This window comes from Falco rusticolus, unplaced genomic scaffold (assembly GCF_015220075.1).
Source record: "Falco rusticolus isolate bFalRus1 unplaced genomic scaffold, bFalRus1.pri scaffold_50_arrow_ctg1, whole genome shotgun sequence".
Taxonomy (NCBI): Eukaryota; Metazoa; Chordata; class Aves; order Falconiformes; family Falconidae; genus Falco; species Falco rusticolus.
This window is the reverse complement of record NW_023618231.1, coordinates 100852-124745: the sequence shown is the minus strand read 5'-3', so window position 1 is coordinate 124745 and position 23894 is coordinate 100852. Positions and strand designations below refer to the sequence as shown.

Below are 23894 nucleotides of genomic sequence, written 5' to 3'. Positions count from 1 at the left end.
TTGTACCTGTGCGTATCCCTTCTCTAAGGTGGTTATGTGTGCTTAACAGCTAGGCTGAAAATACTGTGCCGAGCTGGAGCTAATGGCTTCGTAGGTGTGGATATGCACCTCTAGAGTGAACATGACTGTAGTGAATATTGAAGTAGGTAGTAGCCGTGCAGTAAGTTCTGTGTGTATTACTCTCAGTGAATGCATACAAGCATATGAATTCCTACGGCTATGAATACGTGTAGGGTGGATAAGTGGCTGTTAACTGTTCTATTAAACTGTATAAGCAAGTATGTGGTTGTTTTTACCAAATACGTTTCTTCTCTTTCCCTATATAGTCTTTGTAAACAACTGGTGGCATACGCATTCCGGGGAGACAGAGACGAAGGTGGTGCACAAGGCGACACAGTACCTGGCATTCCTCACCGGGCCGGAGCTGCTGGCTTGACGTTGGGTGCACCTGCTGTGGACAGAGGAGGTAGGATCTTTAATCACGCAGGAGCTCACGAGGAAAATCACTGTGGCCTTTTCTTTAGGGGGTTTGTGTTGTCAGCGCTCGCTGTGTTCACCGTTGACTTTAGTGGAGGCATCAGGTGGGGTAGCGCAAGAAGCTTTGTGAATATGCTGACTTGTTGCTGGTTGGAGGTGCTTCTTGTCAGGGGTGAAGGCAGCTGCGGTTTGTGTGCTACGGGCCCACGTACCGGGTTGTTGCCTTCTGCCTGCCAGATTGCCCATCTGTATAGGTTTTCATACCGAGAGAGAAGGGGGACAGGGAAGGAACTAGGTGAGAGTGGTTTTGGTTTTGGGGTGTGTACTTGTACCTTTAGATGGCCAGTCAGATTGTGAAAATGAATTGCAAAAGCAGTAGGTTCATCCTGAGTAGTTGTGCATCTTCCTGTAGCTGGGAAGCAACAGATGAGTTAGCAGGACTGTACATGTCTTGTTGATAGCCACTGAGTTTGTGCAGTGGTGTTTTAATATTAATAGTTTCACCTGCACTAAGCTGCTTTTAGTGAGTTGTCTTATTTCTCAGCATCAGTTACGATTGTTTCTGTGTAGGTGCTGTAGAGACATACTTAGGAAAAATCGTCTTGGAAAAGTCACTTGGTTAGGAACAATAATGCAGCTTCTGTGTGTACTGTATCTTCATGGACATAGTTTGATTCCAGTAAAAATAAATAACACTTCTACTTCCAGTAATTGTATGAAATAAACGTTAAAAAGTCCATATTAACTTGTGATCCAGAAAAACAATTGAATTGCCTTGTTATCAAAAAATTAGCTCCTTCAGTGAGTTCATTTTAAAATTAAAAAAACAAACAACAACTCCTTAATTTTTAAGATCCAGTCTATGCTTATGAGCTCATATAGCCCTAGAGGAATCTTAGAAAACTAATCTTTTAATATAGATCGAACTTCTTGTACTTTACATCTCAGGCCCTACAGTGGGAAGTTCTATCCTTTCTGGTTTTTTTAAGGGTGTTACATCAGAACTTTGTGGCAAATGGGCAGCAGACAGCGTTCAAACACAGTTTATTACTCCTTTTTAAAATATGTCGTGAAATATGAGCAAAACGTGAGATATTTTTCCGAGTTCACTTTTCCCAGGTAGGGGAATTTAGTTTAGAGCCAAACTTTGTTCCTTTGACTTAGGACTAGTTATTTTGATCTAGTCAGCGATGTGTAAAGTTTCTTGATAGACTGAAGGAAGATGCGGAGGTTTTTATATTTTATTTTATTTTTGGAAAGGGCTTGGTACAGGTAGTTTAATCAACAAAATGTTGCTTTTACCCAAGCAGCACTCTGTGGCTGCCTCCTGTGCACATAGATAATTGCTGTGGTACCACATTGTGATGACTGGCAGGCCCGGGTTATTTTAAAATATGTGGCTTGAAGAATAATACTGTTGTGTGATTCCAAAATTGATATGCCCTCAGGGAAATATGGGTTCTTGAACCAAGTAATTTGCTCAGTTCCTTGAAGACAGTAATACTACTAGCATAAGTCCACAACGTTATGGGAAATCCTCACTTGAAGAGGCATAGGAAGTGTGAAGAGCATATTTATGTGGGTTAAGGACTTGGGAGGAGAAAGAGTGTGCTGTGTTCTCAAACTGTTTATAGTAGGGCTTGTTTTTCTTGAGTAGTACGAATCTTTTTCTCCTTGTGCTCAGTTTCCTGGAAAATGACCCCGGCCTGTTGAGTGAGAGGGATTAGTAGCATGCAGGGAACGCTTAGTGGCATTGATTCTGCAGTCTCTTGCTTGCACACACAAAGCGCAGGTCCTGCATCATGAGTCCCTTTGACAGGCTGCAGTAAAAGCTTTGAAGCCCCTGTCAGAGGAGAAGCTCAACTGATCGTGGGACAACGGAGGAATACCCACTTTGAATTCTTTGTTTTAATCTTGCTCTTCATTCCTGTTTTTCTGGGATCTTCAATGTAGTCCTTCCTCCTTTTGCTGCTACTTTTGCACTTGTTGAACATTGTTCAAAATATTCGCCTCTAGTGAGCAAGTCGGTACATTTAAGAAGTTGGCTCATGCTTATTTGAGTGTTTACTTTTTGTCAGAACATGAACCTTTTTGTTGATTACAGACAGACTGGCAAAAACCTCCAAATGAATGGCTTCCACCTCTAGCATATCGAATGACAGACTTTTCAGATTTGAAGTTGGAATTTCTTTGGCAAAAAGTAATTATGTATTTTTTCTAAAAGCGAGGGTTCAGATTTCTAGTATGTCTTCAGTGGCAGCTTTTTTTAGCTGCTGCACTGCGTATTGGTGTGTTGTTCCTACAGAAACCATTGGTTTTTCATCATAGAGCTCTTGGAAAAGAAACGAGTGCTTCAGTGTGCTTTTTATCTGCTGTATCACCTTTTAAGAAAACTGAGAAATGGAGAAGGAATGAGAAACAATCTTGAGGTCCTTTTTTAACTCTTACATGTGTATTTTTGATAGGAGTCCTCTTGCCACATCCATTCCATGTATTTGTGGTAACATCAATATAAGCAGGACGCCCTGTTGCTCTGAGGCAAATGTTACGGCCTTGTCACACAGACATTTGGTGTTGGGTAGCTGCAATAACAGAACCACACCATTCATTGATATAAAAAATAACATTTTACTAAGTAGGATGGGTAGAGCAGGTGGATGGTGATTTGTATTCTAAAGCTTCTGTTCCACAGCACATAGACACGCGTACACACACAAGCACACATGCATGACACTCACAGCAGTCAGTGCACCCGTTTTGGTCCAGTTGTGGCCTGCCCTATAGCCCTGGGGGAACAGGGTATTCACTCCGACTGCTTGTCAAGCCTGCGTTCTGGCTGGTGGCGTAGCTTCTCTACGTGAGCAGTTCAGCATGGTCAAATCAATATATGCAGGGCTTTTACCTTCAAACTGAGGTAGGAGGGGGCTGTGTCTGCATCAGGCACCATCTGACACAACTGGCTAGTGTACCTCCAAAGTTTGTTGGCACCTACAGATTTTTGGGATGCTTAGACGGAGGGATTTTACGTGTGCCGTACGTATAAAACACTCTACAAATATGAAGGAATTGCATTGGCAGTCAGTGCTGGGCAAGGACTAGTCAAGCTGAGAGAAATGCAAAGTTGGCAGTACAGTAAACTGCCACGAATCTGTTTCAGTGTTTCAAAATATTGGAATATAGGTATTCTACAATGGAGCAAGTAAATTAAGTTACAGTGTTTGACACTGTCCCTTAAGAGTAGAGTTCTGTAGGTTGTGATAGGTTTGGCTTCTACTTCTTGTAACTGTAGAGTAGGCTGATGGTCACAGTACATTCTCCCATTGCTATAGCTTTGTTAATGTACTGGTTATGTTTTCCAAATTTCGGGGGATTCACATTTATTCTGGTGCCCTTGTTTGGTCTGTCCTTGACACGCCTTTCCCTAAATGGATATAGGAATGCCACAATCTCCTAGCCAGACATCAAGAACGGGAAAACCAAAGAAAGGTATTCTATACAGTAGCATTTCAACTATGGAACATGCTGTGTGATGTACAAATACTAACACACCTGTGATGTTTATTATCTTGGAGGTCTCTATTCTGATGGTTTTGGTTTTATAAATTAGGTTTGAGAGCAGGCTTTGGGTGCTTTTTGTTTGCGTGTTTTGCACGGGTCCTTAATTACTGAATTGAGTGATTGCTTTGTGTCATTAGTGATAGTAAATAATATTAAAAAAAAATATATATGCTCTTCTGTTACTCCAAAATGAAAATGGACTTCAATTAAAGTAGAAACAAGTGATCCCTAGATACTACTTTTCTAGATCCCGTTTCTACAGTAGGGCATCAAGATCTGTCTGAAAACTAGCTCATAAACTTTCTCTCTTGCTTTTTTAAAGGAGAATGGGAACTGGTTTTGATCCTTGCTTAAAGTTACTATCCATGGAAAGCAAAAGTTCAGATAACTTACTCAACATGATATGCCCTTTGTTTTCTTTTCCGTTTAATGATTTTGTCTAAGACCTCGGTTTGGCTGTCATCATACAACTTTATGGAAGGCCACCAATCTCCTCTTTATAAGCAACTTCATTTTGTGATGATAGTTAACGAGAACTAATTATCGAGGACTTGAGGAATGCTGAAATAGATAGGATGTGGAGGCTCTGTTTGGTTTTTTCCTTTCTGTCCTGGGAATTGAAGAAGCCTTTTATTTCATCTTAGGTGTTGATAATTGAGAGGTTTTCGCACTCTTCAGGCTGGATTCCTAGAGTTCAGGTTTCTTTAGTACATCGGTGGTGTGCTAGAGTGCGCTATGGTTGAGTTTGCAACATGTGCATCTGGGCCACGCTGCCATTCAGAGGGATCTTGACAAGCTGGGTAAATGGGCTGTCAGGCCTGTCTTAACAGAATTCAGCAAGGGCAGATGCCAAGTCCTGCACATGGAAAGGAACAACCATTTGCTACAGCACGTGCTGGAGCTGCCTGGCTGGAGAGCTGCTTTGCTGGGAATAGCCAGAGGGTCTTGGCAGAAAGTGAGCTGAGAATGAGCCAGCAGGGTGCCCTGCCGGCTGAGAGGGTTAACGGTGTCCTGGGCTGTATGAAGAGCAGCATAGCCAGGAGACTGAGGGAGGGGATTGTACACCGCTTCTTGGCAGTCCCTGGGTTGTGTCCAGCTCCCTGGGTATAATTTTGAGCCCCCAGTGCAAGAGAGAGTGGTCTTTCATCCGTGAGCGAGTTCAGTGGAGGGCCATCAAGCTTTGCCAGGAGCAGGACTCCTTGCCTTTGGGGGAGAGACTGGGGGAACCGGGCTTGTTCAGTCTAGAGAAGAGATGACTTTGAAGGGGACCCAGCAGCAGCTTCCAGTACGTGTGAGGAGAAGACAGAGACAGGTGCCTCCCAGTGGTGTGTCACATGAAGCAAAGGTACAAGAGGCATAAATGGAAAGAAGAGAATTTCTAACGGAATGTGGGCAGCTTCACCATGGTGAGAACAGTAAAGCAGAGAGGTTGTGCAGTCTCCCTCCTTGAATGGTTCAAGATCAGACTGGATAAAGCTCTATGCAGCCTCATCTGACCTCAGAGCCGAGCCTGCTTTGAGGAGGCGGTTGGCTGAGAGACTTGCCGAGGTCCCTTGTGACCTGATTTATCCTGTGATCCTATGTGCCAGTTGCTGTCTTAACATGGATGAAAGCTTGGAGTGTAGTATAGAGTGCCCTGGGTACGCCTGTTTTGCCTGTTGAATACCCTTTTTGGTGCAGCGTAGAGAACTGCTGGGGATTCTTCTACGTGAGGATAAGCTTTAGATCTTGGTTATGCTTTTTGATGTTTTTTACCTTTTCAGGATAACGTGTAAGTGGGTAGAGCACCAGCTAGTATAGTATATAAACCAGTAAAATCTCTGTCAACAGGGTGTGCTTGTGTGTGCAGTATGAGTACTTCAGCAGTTCATTTATTTACCGTCTTGCTAAAGCACCAGTATTTTGTTAACTGTTTATTAACACAGCATATTCATGCTATGCTGGGCTTTTTTAGTTTAGAGGTAGTTCTTAAACTTTTAGGTATAAAAGTTCAAAGGATCTAAAACTCTAGTCTTTTTTGTTTTGTCAATTCAGTGTGGCTTGAAAAAGCAGTTGTTTGGAAATGCATGCATTCATTCATGCTGTCTTACGTTAAGTTGACTCCCCAAAGTTTCATTCTGTTATGACATGTAGAGTTGTCCAGGTTAAATGTTTGTATGTGCTGGTTAATTTTTAGCATGCCAAATCTAATTTCAACATGTCAATTCGTGTTTGAACAGCAATAGACGGCTTGTCGCAAGGAGACTCAATCGGGTAAGACTTTAAACATACCCAGCACATACCTGAGGAATGATTGGAGAGACACGGTACTCATTTTGCTTTACTTTTTAAGAAGCTTGGAGAAAGAGGGGAGCGATGTCAGTTGGCATACTTCTGAGGAAGAACTCGATTTTACTCCCAAGGTACGGTGTATTTACAGTAAATGTCCTATAAAAATAAGTGATCTGAAGGCAAGTTTTCTGGGGGATTGAAAGAAACTACAGTTCTAGCCAATATTGTTTTCTCCTTAGAAGCACTCTCTGACCTGCCAGCCTTTCTTCTGCTGTGAGTTTTTCCTAAAAGACCTGTAGCTGTGGCAGATCATGCAGTAGATTTGTGGTTTGAGGCAAAAGAGCAATAGGCGACGAGATAAATCGCCACAGTTTTATTTGTTCTTGGTCATTTGAGTCAGATTTTAAGTTTATAAGTTACTAATATAACCTGTTCTGTTCTTCCCCAAACACTGTTAATGTTTCCTGTAAATTTCGTGATAGAATCCTAACCGATAAAGGGCACTTTTTAATGAAGATGTACTGAAATCCTTCATCACCTAGTTCTCCTTTCCTCCTCATCAGGTTACTCAAGAGTGCTCAGCCGATGAGTTACTCAAATGGGTCATCTTTTTTTCTTCTATTGAGATGGCATTCTGTGCTTGCATGCAATCTCACACTGCATGTTTTCCCTCCTTTTTTTGAATGCTTAGGTAGTATTCTTTTTGTCAGCTACAAGCTCTCAGGCCTGCTTTTTTTGCTAGTGTTCTGAAGCATTATTAACTTCTGCAGTGATGTCTGGAGCATCTGTTCTGTTGCTCTGGGATTCTGCAGCGATGAGGAACCAGTGTTCTAGTTCAACCTACTCTAATACTGGAGGTGCAAGCATGTTCAGTTTTAACATGATTTCATTTTCTTGCACCGATTTAAATACAAATTATGCATTTTTTGGCATGTTTTTGAAATTTCAGGATATTCTGGTAAGTGTACTTGCAGGGACTAATTAATGCATTAAACCTAGGGTTCTTAACAGTTACTTCCCTTGTGCACACTTGCAGGTAAGCATCCAGAAGCTGCGATCTTAAATATAACTGAGTTTTACTGAAGTACTACAAATATTAAACCCAGATTTTTCAAACTGCTATGCATGTAACCATAGTTTTGGAAACAATTTTCAGAAGGGTGCCTGCATGGTATTTTGGGGGTGAAATACTCACTGAATTGCATATGTGAGGAGTGTTTTTGTAGTTAGAAGTATAGGATGGAGCCAGCACCTGACCACTGTCGAAAGGACAGCCTGATTACATTTAGTGTTCAAGGTTTGATGTGACCAAAGGATTTGTTGTTGTCGTTAGTGTTCTAAAAGAAAATAATCATTTATTTACAGAAGCTGCAGAAGCCAAATTTGACATTGTTAATGAATGTTTCCCAGCAGTTCAGGAAAAACAGTAAGCTATTTGGAAAAGATTGCATAGTATACTAATATATAAAAGTAGATTTGCTAAGTAGTTTTTTAAACAATTCTTTTCCTATAGTAAATGAGAAAAGTAGCACTTTGAAAACACAGCACTTAGGCATTTCAGAAAAAACAAGTCATGTTGTTAAAATGAAGGTATTAATCCCCTCCTAAGCCTTTGTCCCTGGCCAAGTCCTTCCTCCATCCTGCCCATCCTTGACTTGGTTCCTTTTCCAGACATTCCCAGATTACTCCGTTAATCTGGTAACATGCCTGTTGCCATTCCCATAACTCCTTTTGTTGTTTTGACATAAGTGCCATGTCTCCAAAGACGGTGAATAATGAAGTATCTTGCAAGTCAGTACCAAAGCAAACTGTCTTTCAGAATCTAAATAATTTGCAAGATAAACAAGAAAGCTGGAACAAGAAAAGCATGATTCAGGCGAAGTTTCACAGAAATGATGACTCCCTTTTTGCAGAATCTAAGATGACAAACTGGAAAAAAGAGACACCTCAGCTTCTCTCAGATAGTTGTGGTCTTAAGGAGAAAAAGTCAAGCTTCAGTAATGGCTTTGAAAGTGATAATAGTTCTTTGTCAGCAGGAAAAAGCCCAAGGCTTGAAAGTCAAAGACCAAACTCTGTCTGTCTTGAACAAGTGGATGATGAAGATACAGAAGAAGAGCAATGTGAAGTAGATAATAAAGTCTGTGAAGCACTGAAACAAGAAAGGGAACACTTGTGCTTGAATAGGCATGACGAAAATGTAAGAGCAGCGTTTCACTCAGGCACCAAAGTAAGTTGTATAAGGATGATTCAATCACAAAGGTATTTTCTAAGGGTGATAAAGGTAAGAACCAAAAGGTAAACTGGATTTCTGTTAATATTTCACGTATATCCATCTTTTGATCATCCTTTTTTTATAATAGAAAATGCCTTTACTCCTAACCAAAGCAGTTTCTTAGGTATAAGAATAAGATTGGGCAGTATTTTCAATGGTTTTTTTTATTGGTTGCAGTGGTTTTGCAGGAAAACAAATAGGCAGTATAATTTTTCTGAAATAAATTAATTTTTTTCTCAGTTGTATGTACAGTTTTTATCTGTCAAGATTTATTGCCATTTAGTAAAATACCTGGTGTGATGGCTGAAAATGAGGAACCAAAAAGTTTGAGTCAGATTGAGAGCAGGAAGTTAGTGATTTTCCTGGAGCAAAGTAGAGGAAAAGGAGCGTGTTCCAAAACAATGTAACTGAAATGAAAGCTAGAGTTAGGCTGACAGGAAGAATTGCTTCTCAGGAGCTTTGCAGAGCCAGGGCTAATGACTTAGGGCTAATGTCATTGCTGTCTCCTCAGAGATTCCCAGAAAAACTGAAGGCCTTGTAAAACAAAGCTCAACAAAGTTTCCCTGTTGTCTTACACAGGAGAAGCATTTTTAAAGTTGTTGTCGATGGGTGGCTAAGAAGGTGCTTGTTTCTGCTATTTCCAGCTGTTTGGTCAATCTCTTTTAGGAAAAATCACCTGAACAGGAAGAAGAGGAGAAGGAGCAGGAAAAGGAAGACACTGGTGAAGAGCTACAAACTGCAGTTGTTGAGGGTGTGAAAAACTCTATTTGTAATGATAGCCATCAAGTCCACAGTGCTTCCAAAGACAACACTGGTGAGAGAAGTGAGTTAGTGAATACTGCTCCCAGTTCTTCCTCTATAAATATTAATGCACAGTAAATGAACTGAAATGGTGATTGACTTCTGAAACAGTAAGTCTTTCCCTTGCCTGTGAACCCTAGTGGGCATTGGCAAGGAGGAAAGTAGCTTTTGTTCCTTATCATTCGTTCCTGAAGAACAAATTGTGGCCTTGGATTCCAAACGATGCTAAATGGAGCAGGTGTCATTCTTGGTTTTGTTGCTGTGTTCTCCCTGAAGCGATCAGAACAAAATGCACAGTTGAAAAAGAGGAGGATTAGAGTGTCTTGGTGTGACAGTAGTATTGCCCTTTCTGGCCCGTGCTGTCAGACTGAAAAGTTGTGATTGCTCTTGGCTGAAGCCTGGGAAAGATTTGAGTCAATCTGAGAGAAAGCTGTTCTGTTCCAGTGCCTCACCTTGTCCAGTTTTAAAACGTAGAAAGTCTCTCCAGTGCCACGCTTGAGTGTGCTTGAAAGCATTGCCCCGTCAGTCAGGGCTGAGCACTCTGGTGCTCACCTCAGGTCTTGGAGCAGGAGGAGAAGGCACACTTTCCACTGTCTGTCTCCAGAGAGTAGAGTGGTGTGGTAGATGTTACCAGAGCGTGTGTAGCTGCTGATCAAATGCTACAGAGCGGGCCTGGCAGAACCTGCTGTATTCCAGGTGTTGTGCCTATACATGCTCTTCTGTCGGTGCATTTTACCATAAGCCTGCATTTGGCACAGTGTAAGTAGTCCTAGCTGAGGCTGGAACCAGCAGTTCCCCTCTGCTAGGACGGGTGCCCTCACTGGTCTCTAGCTCCTTTCCCGTTTTTTGTGCGCATGTCTCCACGAGAGCGAATCCTGAATCAGTTTTACCTAACGGACTAGCTTAAAACAGAGAAATGAAGATAGTTTAATCTGGCCAGGAACCTACTGAGACTGAGCCTTGCGTGTGTCTAGTAGAGAAGAGATTGGGATGTTAGCCCCTGAGATAGAGACAAGTTGTGTGTTTGGGGTGAGTTTTTGGGCTGTGAGCCTCTCCTCTTTTTAAATGGCAATGCTTAGGTGTCTACCTTCTGGGAAGGTGCAGGGTAAAAACTGCTAGTCAAGGAAGATCTTTTCTGGTAGTGCTACAAAAGGAGCATTGTTTCTTGGTGATTTTAGCATGAAGATGTGTCGGGTGGTGTTTCTATGGTACTTCTTGCACAGTGGATGGTGGTAGTCAATGGCAATTTCTGGAGCTGTGGACTGGAGAGCAGGTGACCTAAACTCCGTATGCCACAGGGCTGCAGCGTGCTGGAGCCTTTTCCTGAGTGTGACCCAAACACGTCTTCAGTGCTGCTTGTAGCTGTGTCAGCTGTTGTGCATAGCCATCGTCTGCTGGAGAGGAGGCAAGAGAGGTGGCGATCTAAAGGAAATACCATGATGTTGTGTGCTGGGTGTGAAGAAACCCTTGAATAACACTCACTCCTTAGTTTGTCCTCAGCAACAGAACCGCTGTGCATCTTTTGGGCGCAGGGGTGATGGGGAAAAGCAGAGTGAAATAGAAGGGCTCAGTGTCTCCCCTCTTCCTGCATTTGTAGGTGCCCTGACAGCAGTGGGAGCAGAGGAAGAGGAAGATGCTGAATCTCCCTGGGATTCTGAGGTATTTCCTGTGAAGGAGACCAGGGTTCCCAGTGGTGGGGGTGGGGAGTGAGATCCAGAAGCACTCGGAGCTTGGGCCCGGCCGCGGCTGAGGCTTATTTCCTCTCTTCCTGGTTCTGCTGTATGTTTGTAACTGGGGGCCCTTGAAATACTTGTGCTGTGTGCTAGCTGTTCAGCGAGGCTTGGGATGCTGGTAGGTCGAGCTAATGATTTGGGTCTCATGGCAACTGGCCCTTGCAGTTGGGTTTCTAGTACAGTATTGCGGCAGTGAAGTTTCTTGCTGCTTAAAATACTCTTGAGCTCCTCACGGGGGCTGGCGGGATTGTTGCTTTTTCACCACACAGCTCTATTCCGCTGACGTGTTCAGTGGTTGCCCTTAGGGTCTGCAGCCTAGATGATTAGCTGCTTCGGAAAAGAGCCTTTCTACCGTTTTGGCCCTTTTTGAAAGTAATGCTCAACAGAGATACCACACGTGCTGGCTGTGTTGGCCCTTTTAGTTCTTCCTGTCTGTGGTAATGGGTTAGAAGAAAACGAGCAGAGTCTGTAGCTTACCCCCTCTGACTTTTCTTGTGAGGAAGAAGGAACTCTTCCCCATCTCCTTCTTACAAATACAAGGCTAAAATATTATTGGGGGGGTTTAGGTAGCTTTGGTTTCTGTAAGCTTTGTCTTGCTCGTCTTTGTTCAGCCCGTGCAACTGGGAGTAGCAACGTGTTCGCTCCCCACTGCAGGATGTGTGCCTGGGGAACATCAGCACAAATTTGAGTGTCGGGTGCCAGTTCAGTCCGAAAGTTGGGTCCCCCCCAGACCTGCAGTTACAACCCACAGCTCGAGTTACCGTGTTAATTCTCTCTTGCGGCTGTGCAGTTTGCCAACGTGACAGAAGAGTTTAGATGAGTTGTGAGGTTTTTGCCTAAGATCTGAAAACACACAAGTCTGCTGTGATTTTCCAATAGACTGTGTCTTGACGTGCCCTTTCCAAGGGGCTTATCAAAGGCTTTTGTGATTCCATGCTGTGCAAGTTGGCTTAGCAGGAACATTTTGCGTAGAAATGAGTTGAGAATTTGTACCGATGCTCACGCCCGTGTTTTATGTTACACAGACGGATTCTGAAAGCCCGGAAGAAGGATCACCTGGTGTGTTGCTTCCAGCTGCAGACAGACACGGAGCACGCTCGCGGATTGTTTCAGGGGAGCGCCAGACTGGTAACTTCGTGGTGGACTAAATGTTTGTCTGTAAACACGTATAGGCTGAAGTGAGCTGTTATCGATGTCTGCCTTAGGAATGCGCTTACGGTGTGGGTGCGCGCTATAGCAATGAAGTGCTTAGTATTTGTTAATTAACACCAGCTCTCACGGCGCTTGCTGGCAAGTTTGTAAAGGAAGTTACCTTGTTTGCATGATGTGTGTTCTTTGGATGTGTTTTTATTTTTTTGGATTCAGGTTCTTGTGGCATAGTGATGAAAGTGTATGTGGTTTAGGGCTGACCTGTCTGAACACCTAAACATCCTTGGATGATGATGTAGCAGGAGAAAGCTATGATCTGGCCAAGCATTTTTTCCCCCCGCCTTAATTTTTTTTTATACCTTTCTGTTATGCTTTGCCTAGGAGCTAAAATGTGAGTTCAGGGTTTCTGCCTGTACTTTGTGATGCTGTCTCTTGAGCATCTGGAGTGTAGAATGGCAGGGAAGTTTTGCTGTTGGGGTAGAACTCTCATCTGAAGGATTTCTTTTTTACTAGATGGTCAGTCCTGCTTGTAGTGTAAGTACAATAGAATAGCTGAAGAAGCTAATCCAGTAAGCTGGAAGCAAAACTTTAAAAGCTCCTGGGAGTTTGTAAATCTACTTGTCGAGTAGTTGTCATGAAAGTCTGCTTTGTATGAATCTACTAAGATGAGTTTAAAATCAGTGTAAAAAGGGGATAAAAGGTGATTATGATAATCTTGCTAAGGTATTTCCATACTGCTAGACCACCAAGTTTCCTGAAATCAAATGCTGTTTGTTTTTTAATTATTTTTTTAAATACAAAAGTTTTGCTATGGAGCCATTCTTAATAACGTTCCATACACTTCTTTCATGAGAGGACTCAAACTGTAAGATGGCTAAAGCAGAGGACCTGAAAAATATAGGTGGGCCAGTAGATTGTGTGGGTTTGTAAGTGATTTAATGTTGGAAAAGAATCTTAAAAAAAATGAAACTATTTGGAACTGTGCTATAAATGCAGATTACAACCAATTGTCATTTGGGTTTTTTCTTTTCTTGCAAGCTGAACCAGAACAACCTGATAAGAACTAGTTTGATTCTTCCTCATTGAATGATGTGTATGAGATTTCTATGTCTGCACCCATGTTTTCTCTGTCCTATCGATGGAAAGGAAAATATCCCTCAACATCACGGTCATAGAGCTGTTATTTTATATAATTCGTAGTGTTCTTTTATGATAATTCATTACAGCAGACCAGCGTTGGCTTTTGAAATAATCTTTGTAGAAAGCAGGATTCAGCTCCTCCAAATAAGTATTTTGATCTTGTTTTGTTAACAAGCAAATCCTTATTGCTTCCTATGGATTGTCCTAGTTCTGTGAGTATTATTTCTTAAATCCAAGGTGCATGATGGGAAGCATGCACTGTCCCTTTCTTGTATACCGATACCAATGCTGGAGGATAAGGTAAATTGAGTGTTAAGTATCGCAGTCTCGATGAAATAATGCTTGCAACTAATACTTAGTTGTAGAAACTACTGATGTTGAATGGAGTAAAAAGTTTATAAATTAAATAAAAATTGAATAAAATAACACTTTCTGAAACATTTTTCACTTCCAGGCTTTTTGGAGAAACCCAACAATTCCCAGGTAAGTATTTGTTCATGTCAGACTGACTGCTTGTTCTGCTCATTAAATATTATGGAGTTACTTTAAGTGTGAATTTTTTTTTTTTTTTTTTTTTTTTTTTGTCATTGGATTGTCTTTCATAGCTGAAGGCCCCTGAATCTGTTTTGGAAAGGAGTGAAACCTCTCCTAACAAAAAGCAACAGAAATCAGGTAATGTTCACTTCATGTGGCTCTGGGTTTAGCTTCATAATCTTTCTAGACAGGAGTATTTATTAAGGCATCTGATTTGTTTTGCAGATCTTTTGGAGGAATTCGGCTTAGGAGATGCAGAAGATGTTGAAGGTATTCATAACAATCTCTTTGTAGTGTTCTTTTATGGACAGACCCATTGTACTTGCAATTTTCTTTCTAATATTAAATTAATGGCTCTAGCAAGGCATCCCGGGAGCAGGTGGTCTACTGAAATATACCTCGGTGTATGTGTTTGCTCCCTCCTCTAGTCTGCTTTTCCGCACTGTCCATACCCTTCCATGATGTACGCTTCCTACACCGTACTTGCTGTCATTTCCCCTTTTCAGGCAGTCCTGAAGTTTGCTTCTCTTTCAGTTTCTCAACCCCCCCCTTCCTGCCTTTCCTGGGTCTCTGAGCATGTGCTGTGGCTGATTCCAGGCTAGGGATCTGTAGGCTAGGCTGTCCAGGAGCTGCAGGTGAGCCACAAAGGGTAATTCTTGGGCTCGTGCCGTAGCTGTAGTTTTCAGGAATTATTACTTGCCTGGCTTTTCTCTACCTGCCTGGCAGTTGTTTTGAATCATGTACAAACACGTTCCTCTGAGGCTTCCCTCTCTTGTTTCATGGAAAATGACCAGCAGGCTCAGAGGCAGGGGAAGGAAGTGAGGAAGAGAGACAAGACGGGAGGAAATGAGTGTCAGCGTGTTTCAGGAATTCTCTTTTCTTCGGAAACAAGGCCAAAGTTGAAGCGGCTAGCTGGTCGGCTATGTATTGGAGAGAGGATATGTAACCTGAATGGGTTTTTAATGTCTTTGTTCTCATGTTTATCAATTTGCATATTTGATGATTTGTGTTGTATTTTGTATTAATCACACTTGTTAATCAGATGAGAAACAATTTGCCACTCAGGTTTTAGAGTTTCTACAATTGGCTATTGACAATATAAACCAGAGAGAGGTGAACAGATATGTAGACAAGTAAGTGGACTTGTAACTTCTAAGTATAGAATACAAATAGTTCCAAGTTCTTTGGCATCTTCGCTTTAGGGGAAGAAAGAAAAAAAGGATTGTTGATCTTTTGACAATAATAGAGGTGCAGCTTCTCTCTAGAAGTATGTCCCTCCTTCTCCTCTCGCTCTTCTCCCTTTCATGTGTTTGCAATGGGTAAGCAACAGGTCCCCTTTTGCCCTTTATTTTGCACTGACGGTGTTCTGGTAAGACACACAGATATTGTTAGAGGTTGTTCAGTTAAAACGTGAGTTTTGGTTATGTCTGTATTCCACAGTAATGTGGAGTGTAGCCCCATAATGGACCAGTACGTTACAATTTTACAAACACAGAAAGGAAAGGTTGCCTTTTCATGGCTCGTTTCATGTCAGCTGTTTTTCCTGTGTGGCTTTATTCATTTGCGTCATGCTGGTTTTTACCCATATGTTATCTTGAAGGTCAGGTGCTAAGAAGTAGATGTAAAAATTTCTTTCTTTCAAACATTTTATGTTGGGATTTGGGTTTAAGCAATTTAGATTGCTTCAGCAAAGCATCCTGATTCCTGCAGCACAAATATTTCTGACTCTAAAGGGCTTGAATGCCATCCGTGACAACTTTATTTGATAAATCTGGAGAACAGGTACAGTATCTTGCATAATTAAATATCCAATGAGAGTTGGAATTTCCCATTCTATTTACTTTGTTACTGACTCATAGGAATACATTCTTAAAATTATTTTTGAGTCAAAACAAAATAGCGGTGTTCTCATGTTTTCTGTATAGCAAAGTAGGTGCTGTCCACTGTAATCTGCAAAAAGTCGTTATGTACATTATGTACAATTTATGAAGAGGGAAGTCTCAGAACAGAGTGGAGAGGTAAAGACTAAGTGGAAAGAACGGCGATGACTAGAAGTCATCTTTCAGTGCTAGCTAGAGAGCAGACAGAGTAAAAGGTGGGGGAATGACAGGCAAAAATACTGGAATCTGGTTTACCCTGTGAATTTTTTATATACATTTTTTTGAATGACGGGCTCTTCAGAAGCCTTGGAGTAGGGTTCTGCCAGTGTTTTAACTAAGAATTTCTCCCTGTGCTAAAAGTGAAGAACTCTTGACGATGAGGAGTCATCCTCTTTCACAGTGTTGACAGAAGCCAATAACACAGAAAATAGACTCGTGAATTACTGCTCCAAGAAAAGAAGAAATTTTACTTGCAACAGCTAATGGGAGGAGTCCTTAGCTTTTTAGTTGATGTTTTTTGAGTTATTTTTCCAGTGGTTGGAAAAATAATTACTGACTAGAGTTACTGACGCGATGAGAACTGGGATTTTGCAGGTAGGAGAACACTGTAGCCTTTCACCTTTCCTGCTTCTTCCTTGTTCTGTACCCATCATACAGAAATGTCAAGATTGATTAAACCCTATGGAAAAGGATTCTTAGGGGCTCCAATGTTATCAAAATCTTACCTCAAAAGGGAGACATCAGACTCAAATAGCTGCTGCTGAAATCTTTCCTGTTGACCGTGATGGGCAAGGCTGAACAGGAGTTAGGGTTGCTTTTCATTCTAGCAGCATGGTGCCTAATTTGAAAGTGACTGCACTCTGAAACAGAATCCAAAAGACGAAGACGCCTACGTACTCTGAACAGAGAATGTGACTTGCATCCTTAGAAGGGCAGTACAAAACTCTGGGTGCTCGCAGGTCTGCTTGTATCCAGTTTTCAGGCAGATACAGTTGAGCAGAAAAGCTTATTCGGTCTGTGTTGTGCAGACCGGAGAGGTGTCACAGCTCTCCTGCATCCACAAAATATTGAAGTCTATCTTCTAAGCAAAATTGTGGTGCCCATGTTACATGATGGGGGTGATGGCGCATATCAAATTGTATGGTAGGAAGCTGCCTGCTTTTTGCTGTTTGTGACCTGAGTGAACATTGGTGAAGTGACAGAAGAAATGTGGTAAGCGTACCTTCATGGAAGCAGAGTAGGAGCAGCCCCGTCTGTCTGACCGACTGACCAGCCGCTGCTGTACTTGGGTGGAGAGGCTTCTAGGAGTAGCACGTAGACAATGAAAGTTTGTAAAAGGAGTCACCTACAGGAGAAAATGCCAAGAGTGAGGTTGGCCTTGTGACTCATAAATAGCGGACCCTTTTGTATTTTTGTGATTTTATCTATGTTCTTCCTGTCTTGCTCGCTTTTCTTGTGGGAAGAATGTTGTGTCCCTCTCCAGCAGCGAAGCTTTGTGTATTGAAAGGCTATTAGGTAGAAGCCATAGGATGATGGAGCAGGAAAGGAGATGCAGAGTGATTAAGGTGAAAAGAATCCATCTCTGGTTTTAGATGCCACACTTGACCTGCTGGGACTTGTTTCTTTCTGAATACTTGTTCCTTCAAAATGTTCCGTGTGCCTTCCACACAAACAATACAATGAGTTGCTGCTTCTAAATTGTGTCTGGAACTATCTGGAGTCCAGTTCTCAGATATAACAGAGATTCAAGGTAGGCACCCCAGAATGGGGAGCCCAGACTGAGTGAGTGACTGCTTCCGAGGAGTTTGTGACCTGTCCAGTATTACGTAGAAATTCTGAGAGAGGAAAGGATGGAATCCAGTTTTCAACGGTAAAAACATCCGGATCGTGGGTGATTTCTCCACATTTCACAAGCCTGTCTTTCATTCAGCGGCCCGTCCATGTCTTCTGGGACAGATGGGGCAGCAGTTTGACTGAAATACTCTGCCTAGATCCATGTCTAGAGACAGATTTGTGTCGTGCAAGGAATAAAGCTGGGGTCTTCAAGATTTCAAGCCTGTGGCTTTGTTGTTCGTGATTTTCTGTGCGCAACACATAGGGAAACTGAAATTGCGGGAGGAATACTGTGTGGCGCACAGTGTGTCAGAGATACAGAGGTGTATATCTACGTATGAGAGAGAGATGTTGTGCATGTTTAAGAAACAGGAATGGCCTCTTTGTGACAATGTGTAGTGATTTTCAGCACATTTCCCTTATACATTAAAAGGTAGAATGCCTTGGAAGACAGGAATTCACCCAGATGCATCTTAAATCTGTATTATGATAATTTTCTCTCTCGGAGTGCACAAATTTGAGGGGATTTATTTTATGTTAAGATTTTTGTCACAAGTAGGATGATTCAAGATGCACTCTAGGTGTAAATAAGTAGTATTAAGTCATGCTGGTTATAAAAATGTGTGGTTTTTCACTGCAGGTGAGAACTCGGGATCTACCTTTCATATGTCATCATCAGCTGAAAAAGACAACGTGAAGGATGCCATTGAATATTATGGGGTGCAGGTATGTAAGCCCAAATATTTTGGATTACAGTCTGATTCAGTAAGTTGTATTATACACTAAGGTAAAGAAAACTTACCAGTCTGTGAATAATGCTGAAGGGAGAGTCCTGTAGGTGAAGGCTGCGTTACAGTCTGAAGGAAAGTTGGATACAGTCGTCTTATGGTGGGGTAAAATCCTTGTCACTATGTCGGATGCTTGCTGTTATGCTGATTTGTTTTCAGTTGGTTTGCTTAAATTTTGAGGGGTGTTTTTCCTCTTGTGCACTGCTGAGAAACAAATGTGCGGCCACATGTGGGGGTTGTTTTTGCCTGTGCAAAATGCACATTCAAGTGAAGAGGGAGATTTGTCTGTAATATGCTGATCTGTTTGATGAAACATGCCGGTCTTCCTCTTTGTAAGACAAAGATCAAAGAGAGCACCTTGAAATGTGGTGACCTTTCTGAGGCTTCCCCAGCCTCTGCAAAATACGCTCTTGTTTGGCCACGTGAAGTGTTTGAAAAGGGTTTTCTCAGAGGGTATCCTAGAGGGGAATAAGGCAGGCGTCCCGCTTGTGTTGGGCGTGCGGGGCAGGGCTGCACAGAGGGGTCTGGCGTCCTCTGGAACACCCGAAGGGACAGCGTAGCAAATGATTTCCACCCCACAGCCGGGCATCACGAGAGAGGGACGTGCCTAATTCTAGGAGGCAAAGCGCAGGACTTAAGCCTGTTGCAAGGTGGTAGTAGTTGGCCAGTGAGCTTGGGAAGGGGGAGGGTGAGACAGGTGGTGTCTGGCTGAGGTGCTCCTTCCCTCTTGTGAGCGGAGGGGTCTTTGCCGCGGGAGAACAGGGCCTGGCTGACAAGAGAGGAGTGCGAGGAGCGTGACGGTCTCAGCCCGCTGGGACACCAAGGCTGCAGGCCCTGTTCAGAAGGCACCGTGAGGGGAAGGAGCGTGTGGGCAGGACTGTGACACGGGGCAGAAGCAGAAACAGAGCGTGGGGACAGGGACTTGAGGGGGCTGGGTAGGGTTAAGGCGTGGTGCGGTTTTCCTGCGAGCTTGGGTTCCTGATTCCTGGGATGAGGGCAGGAGCAGGCAGGTTTCCCTAATAAATCCTTTCCTTTGCACCTTGGAGTGGAATTTATTATTTCGGAAGCTTGGGTGAAGAAATGATCCTCCCTTAGCCAGTTCTCTGTGTGGTGAACGGTAAGAAGCTTGTCATGTTCGTTCCCGTTGGGTTAGCTTAGGTGGCCGGGGACTGTGCAATGCCAGACGGTAGAGCGCGATGGAGGGAGGAGGGTGGGTGAGAAAAATGTTGGCAGTTTTAATGAAAAACGGTATTACAGCGATAAACCGTGAAAAATAAACATGCTCTGTGACAAGCGCCGGCAGTTACAGAAAGCCAGCAGGCTAAAAGGTAAAAGCAACCCTAATGCCTAGGCAAACCTAACCCAAGAAACTGTTGTCTCTGAGTCCTTCTCTTGTTAAGAAGATGGTGATGCAGTGAACCTTTCATTTAGCGTCCCTTGATTGTTCTTATAAAAATGGCTTCCAAAATGCCTTATTTCTATTATATGATGAGTTTGCAACAGAAGTTGCATAGATCAACTGTAATATTTTTTTCTTGATAATCTTTCTGTCTGTACCTGTTTACTTAAGGATAAATATATTTTAGAAACTATCAACTTGATAGAAAAAACAGCACATGAAAATCACACTGATAAGGCAGAAATTTCACATCAGAAATTTCACAGCAGAAAATGAGGAATTGCCCAGTGCTGACAAGCAGTTCTAAGTCCAAAACCTTGGAAAGAAAGAGATGCAAGAATGTGGGTTGAAAATGAGAAGGGGGAATTGAAAACAAGTTTTAAAAACGTTACAGCAGAACTAAAGCAGCTGCTTGGTGAAATTAATGAAACTGGGAAAACTCCTTCCCTTGTGGAAGAAATGTCAGAAGATGGCTTCAGTGCCGAGTTGAAGAGTTCTCATGTTGTTTCATCTCATGCAACAGAATCAAGTAACAGCTTAGAAAGTAAAGGTGAATTTGGAGACATTAAACTTATGCTAGGTGGAAAAGTACCCAAAATGGAAACTGTAATCCGAGTCTTGGTGTCCTTTCTGATCAAGATAACTGAAATGCAAACATGGAAGATACCTGGAGTACAGATGAAGAAGATTGCACGTATAATATGGATGATACGAAGGTGCCTCTAGCAAATGGAAGCAGTAGAAACGTAGTGGGAGGTCCTGAATACTCCCCGAGATACAGCTTAAAACCCAGTCTTTTGGATGACATTTCTAATATTATTCCTACAATAAGACAGTTTCTCCACGTGGTGAAAATGGACTTTTTGTAACAGAGAGGGAACTTGGAAAAGACTCTGGATTTAGTGATGTTTTTCCCAGGGACTGCTTTATCAACAAAACAGGAGAAGCAGAAATGGGAAGTCTTTTTGCAAATGCTCAGCAATCATACGTCATGCTGAAAAGGAATCTTGATGAAGAACTAAAACAAGATACGGGAAGATTAAAGGGTAAGGTAGGAATGCTGCAAATAGTATTCCTGGCTTTGGAGAAAGAGAAGGTACAGCTGCCAGAAGAGGTAGTTCACCTGCTGCTCTTTATTCTTTAATCTCGCTCTGGATCAAGGGTCCTGTTCACTTTAGCTATTCATCGTTAAAGGAGGATGCTTCCTACAAATTGGGTTTTGTTCTAATGGAAATAGGTGACTGGTGAACAAAGGGAGCAGTGGAGAGTTGTCTTTTTCCCCATTTTTGGAAAACGGAATGCATTATTGCTCCAGTGTAACAGTAGGTGGCACTTGGTTCCAGTGCAAGTAGTTATCACTACATTGCCTTAAAAAGAAATCCATACAATTCTGTCTGTTCTGATTCTGAGTCAAAGAATGAAAATAGCTTCTGAACAGGGTCTTGACTAATAATTCATGTGCTGTGATATCTGCATGGTGTGTCTTCATTGCCTTTCACTAAAATTCCTCTTTCCTGTGAAACCATTTGTGTTTGTGGGTTTGGGATCTTTTTTTTTCTTTCCTCCCCTTGTTCAGGGAGCAGTAGCCCAGTACAGTTCCACTTGATATTCTTTTCTGGCGGTGTTCCAACTGACATTGTGCAGTCCTCCTAACTCTTTGTCCATCAGTAATGCTTTCCCTTTTTTGTTGTTCTCATGTTTTAAGAGACGCCATTGTTTTCTTTCTAAGGGCTGTATTCTTGTTATCTTTAATCATGAGTGAATTCAAAGTACTTTCAATGACATAATATGCTTTGTAGTGTAATTTTGTGAAAATGCTTCTCTAATTTTATATTATTTCAGGGGTAAACCCTGAATTAATCAGTCTTGGATGTGGTGTTTCTGTCTTTTAGAAATACTAAGAAATACATGAAGCTTAACTTTCTTTTTATAGGTTGAGAAGGAAAAAAGCAAACGAAGAATTTCAAAAGTGCAGGCGGTGGCAAAACAGGAATGTCTTGGTAAATTAAATATACCATCAGACAACATCACTAATCGGCAAATGAAACAAAAGATTACTGTAAGGAAGAATGACTGTTTGAAAATGGAGAATGAAAACACTCTAGAAGAAAAAGACAAAAAGAGTTTTTCATCTGAGGAGAGCTCAAAATTGATTAAAATGCCAATGAAATGGTAAGCTAAGGAAATAATCTCTAATTCTTATTTGTAGTACTACGTAAGTGTCTTAGGTTTTCTAATATTGTAGTAGTTGAAGTAGTTTCCTCAGTGGTGAAAGCCATAGTGAGTAGTCCACTGCTTCTCAAAAAGTGAAGAAAATGTCTTTTTAGAAAACACGACGCTCACGATATTCAAATTTATTGCCTGCTCTACAAAAAAGAAAAGGGGAAAAAAAATAAACCCCCCACCCAAATTGCTGTGTTTTCCTTGTCAATACTGAGGCAAAATGCATCTTCAAAACCAGAACTGAAGACTGGAAAAAGCAGTTATTTTTGTAGGAAATGGCCACCTAGAAAAGAAAAGTAGGAACTTGGGGTTTGCTGCTACTCCCTTTTCTAGGTGATTTTAGTGATCTCCGTGCAGTTGGTGTTTTCCTTTTCATTAAGTTAATATGCCCTTTGTCGGGAGAGGGGAAAAGATGATATTACCAAACCAATCTCAAAAGCCTAAAGAAGGCACACGTATTTTTATGTAAACCTAAAGCAGGAGTTTCTTCCTATCTGTCCTTCAAAGGAATCTCTGCTCTAGATGCTTTCTGTAACATGGATATTACGGGTATTCCAGCTTAACCTGGATCTAGCTCAGATTCCACGTGTCCCCCCCACTCCTAGGGGCAGGTGTTTTAAGTACTTGGGTATCTTCCACGATCCTTGCAGTCAAGTCTGTGTTTTTATAGTAGATATTTTTTGTCTCAGTCGTTTCTGGACATCATCTTACGTCTGTTTCACAGAGATATTTTTTGTAAGCCTACTCACTTGGTGATTTTTTTTTTTCCCCCCTTTCTGTTTAATGCAGTAAAATGGCCCTGAATGCCAAAGTTGCAAAGAAAAGTAGAAGGCAGCCTTCAAAGCAGAAGGCTCATCAGCAGATGAGCTCTTCCAGTGGCAATCATGGTCAAGTACGGGATGATGGCACTTCCAGTGAAACATCTGAGGATGAAGGAAGGTATGCATATAAGGAATGCTGAAAACAAAAACTTACTTAATGATGTAAGTTGACCTAAGAGCTAGAGGCAAGTTTGGGTTTTTGTTGTGTGTTGAGGTTTTTTGTAAACCTGATGCATATGAAGATTCTTGTTCTTTCTTGTGACCACACTACCTGGTGCACTTTGTGTTGACAAACACTTTGCTTTTGTTTAGAGTGCTTTGAGCATGCTGGCCAAGTTAATGATAAGGTCACTGTGCACAAATTCTGATTAATTACATGAGTGTGTGCACAGGCATAGAAGTATTTTATGTGTTTAAAAAGGGTGAGGCGAGACTTACAGAAAAGCAACATCACTCTTTCACTGCAGGTGTCTCGGGATTTTTTGCCCTGCTCCCCGCTCCACCTTTTCTCTTGCAGCTGTGTACCCTCCTGACTTCTTGCCCACCCTGAACTTACTTGTGTGGGTTGTGGCAAAGTGAGAAAGAGAAGTTGTTGACACTGTTCAGCACTAGCTAAAAATCTGGTGTGTTATCAACGCCGTTTTGGTCAGAAATCTAACACACAGCGCTGTGTGGGCTGCTGTGAAGAAAATAAGCTGCATCCCAGCCAGACCCAGGACACCAGAGAATCCAAAATTACAGTTCTTTGACCTGTAGGAGAAGGATTCTCGGTACTGAAGAGAGCTAAACCCCTGGTGTTAAACAGGGAATGCACGTAACCGTATAGCTCCATGTCTGTAGCTGTAAGATTTCTGTCACTTTGTGTGAAGCTGAGAGAACAGTTATTTCAACTATTTGCTTAATATCTTGCGGAAAAAATAGCCTTCCAATAGACATAATAGTACACAATAATTGTTTCAGTCTTGATCTATATCTAGCGAAGTTACTATACTAGATTTTCATTTAATTCACTTCT

General features: G+C 42.0%; 1 protein-coding gene across 17 annotated transcripts in view; it reads left to right on the top strand.

The window, feature by feature from the left end:
• Nucleotides 1-204: 204 nt before the first annotated feature.
• The window catches only part of ANKRD26 (ankyrin repeat domain 26), a 52440-nt gene continuing 28750 nt past the window's right edge, over nucleotides 205-23894 (top strand). For 8 of the 17 annotated variants that reach the window (XR_005102157.1, XM_037374836.1, XM_037374838.1 and 5 more), the window contains exons 1-15: nucleotides 205-466; nucleotides 3913-3963; nucleotides 6255-6288; nucleotides 6368-6437; nucleotides 7672-7732; nucleotides 8340-8533; nucleotides 9245-9401; nucleotides 10977-11038; nucleotides 12138-12240; nucleotides 13856-13884; nucleotides 14007-14073; nucleotides 14161-14205; nucleotides 18289-18374; nucleotides 21769-22007; nucleotides 22848-22997. Coding sequence is in view for 16 of the 17 variants with exons in the window: in XM_037374836.1 (XP_037230733.1) it covers nucleotides 220-466; nucleotides 3913-3963; nucleotides 6255-6288; nucleotides 6368-6437; nucleotides 7672-7732; nucleotides 8340-8533; nucleotides 9245-9401; nucleotides 10977-11038; nucleotides 12138-12240; nucleotides 13856-13884; nucleotides 14007-14073; nucleotides 14161-14205; nucleotides 18289-18374; nucleotides 21769-22007; nucleotides 22848-22997 (1595 nt within the window). In the remaining variant the exon portion in view is untranslated. Of the gene's footprint in view, nucleotides 467-3836; nucleotides 3964-6254; nucleotides 6289-6367; nucleotides 6438-7671; nucleotides 7733-8339; nucleotides 8534-9244; nucleotides 9402-10976; nucleotides 11039-12137; nucleotides 12241-13855; nucleotides 13885-14006; nucleotides 14074-14160; nucleotides 14206-18288; nucleotides 18375-21768; nucleotides 22008-22847; nucleotides 22998-23894 lie in introns of all 17 variants that reach the window. The other 9 variants (XM_037374825.1, XM_037374824.1, XM_037374828.1 and 6 more) reach the window with 9 other exon arrangements.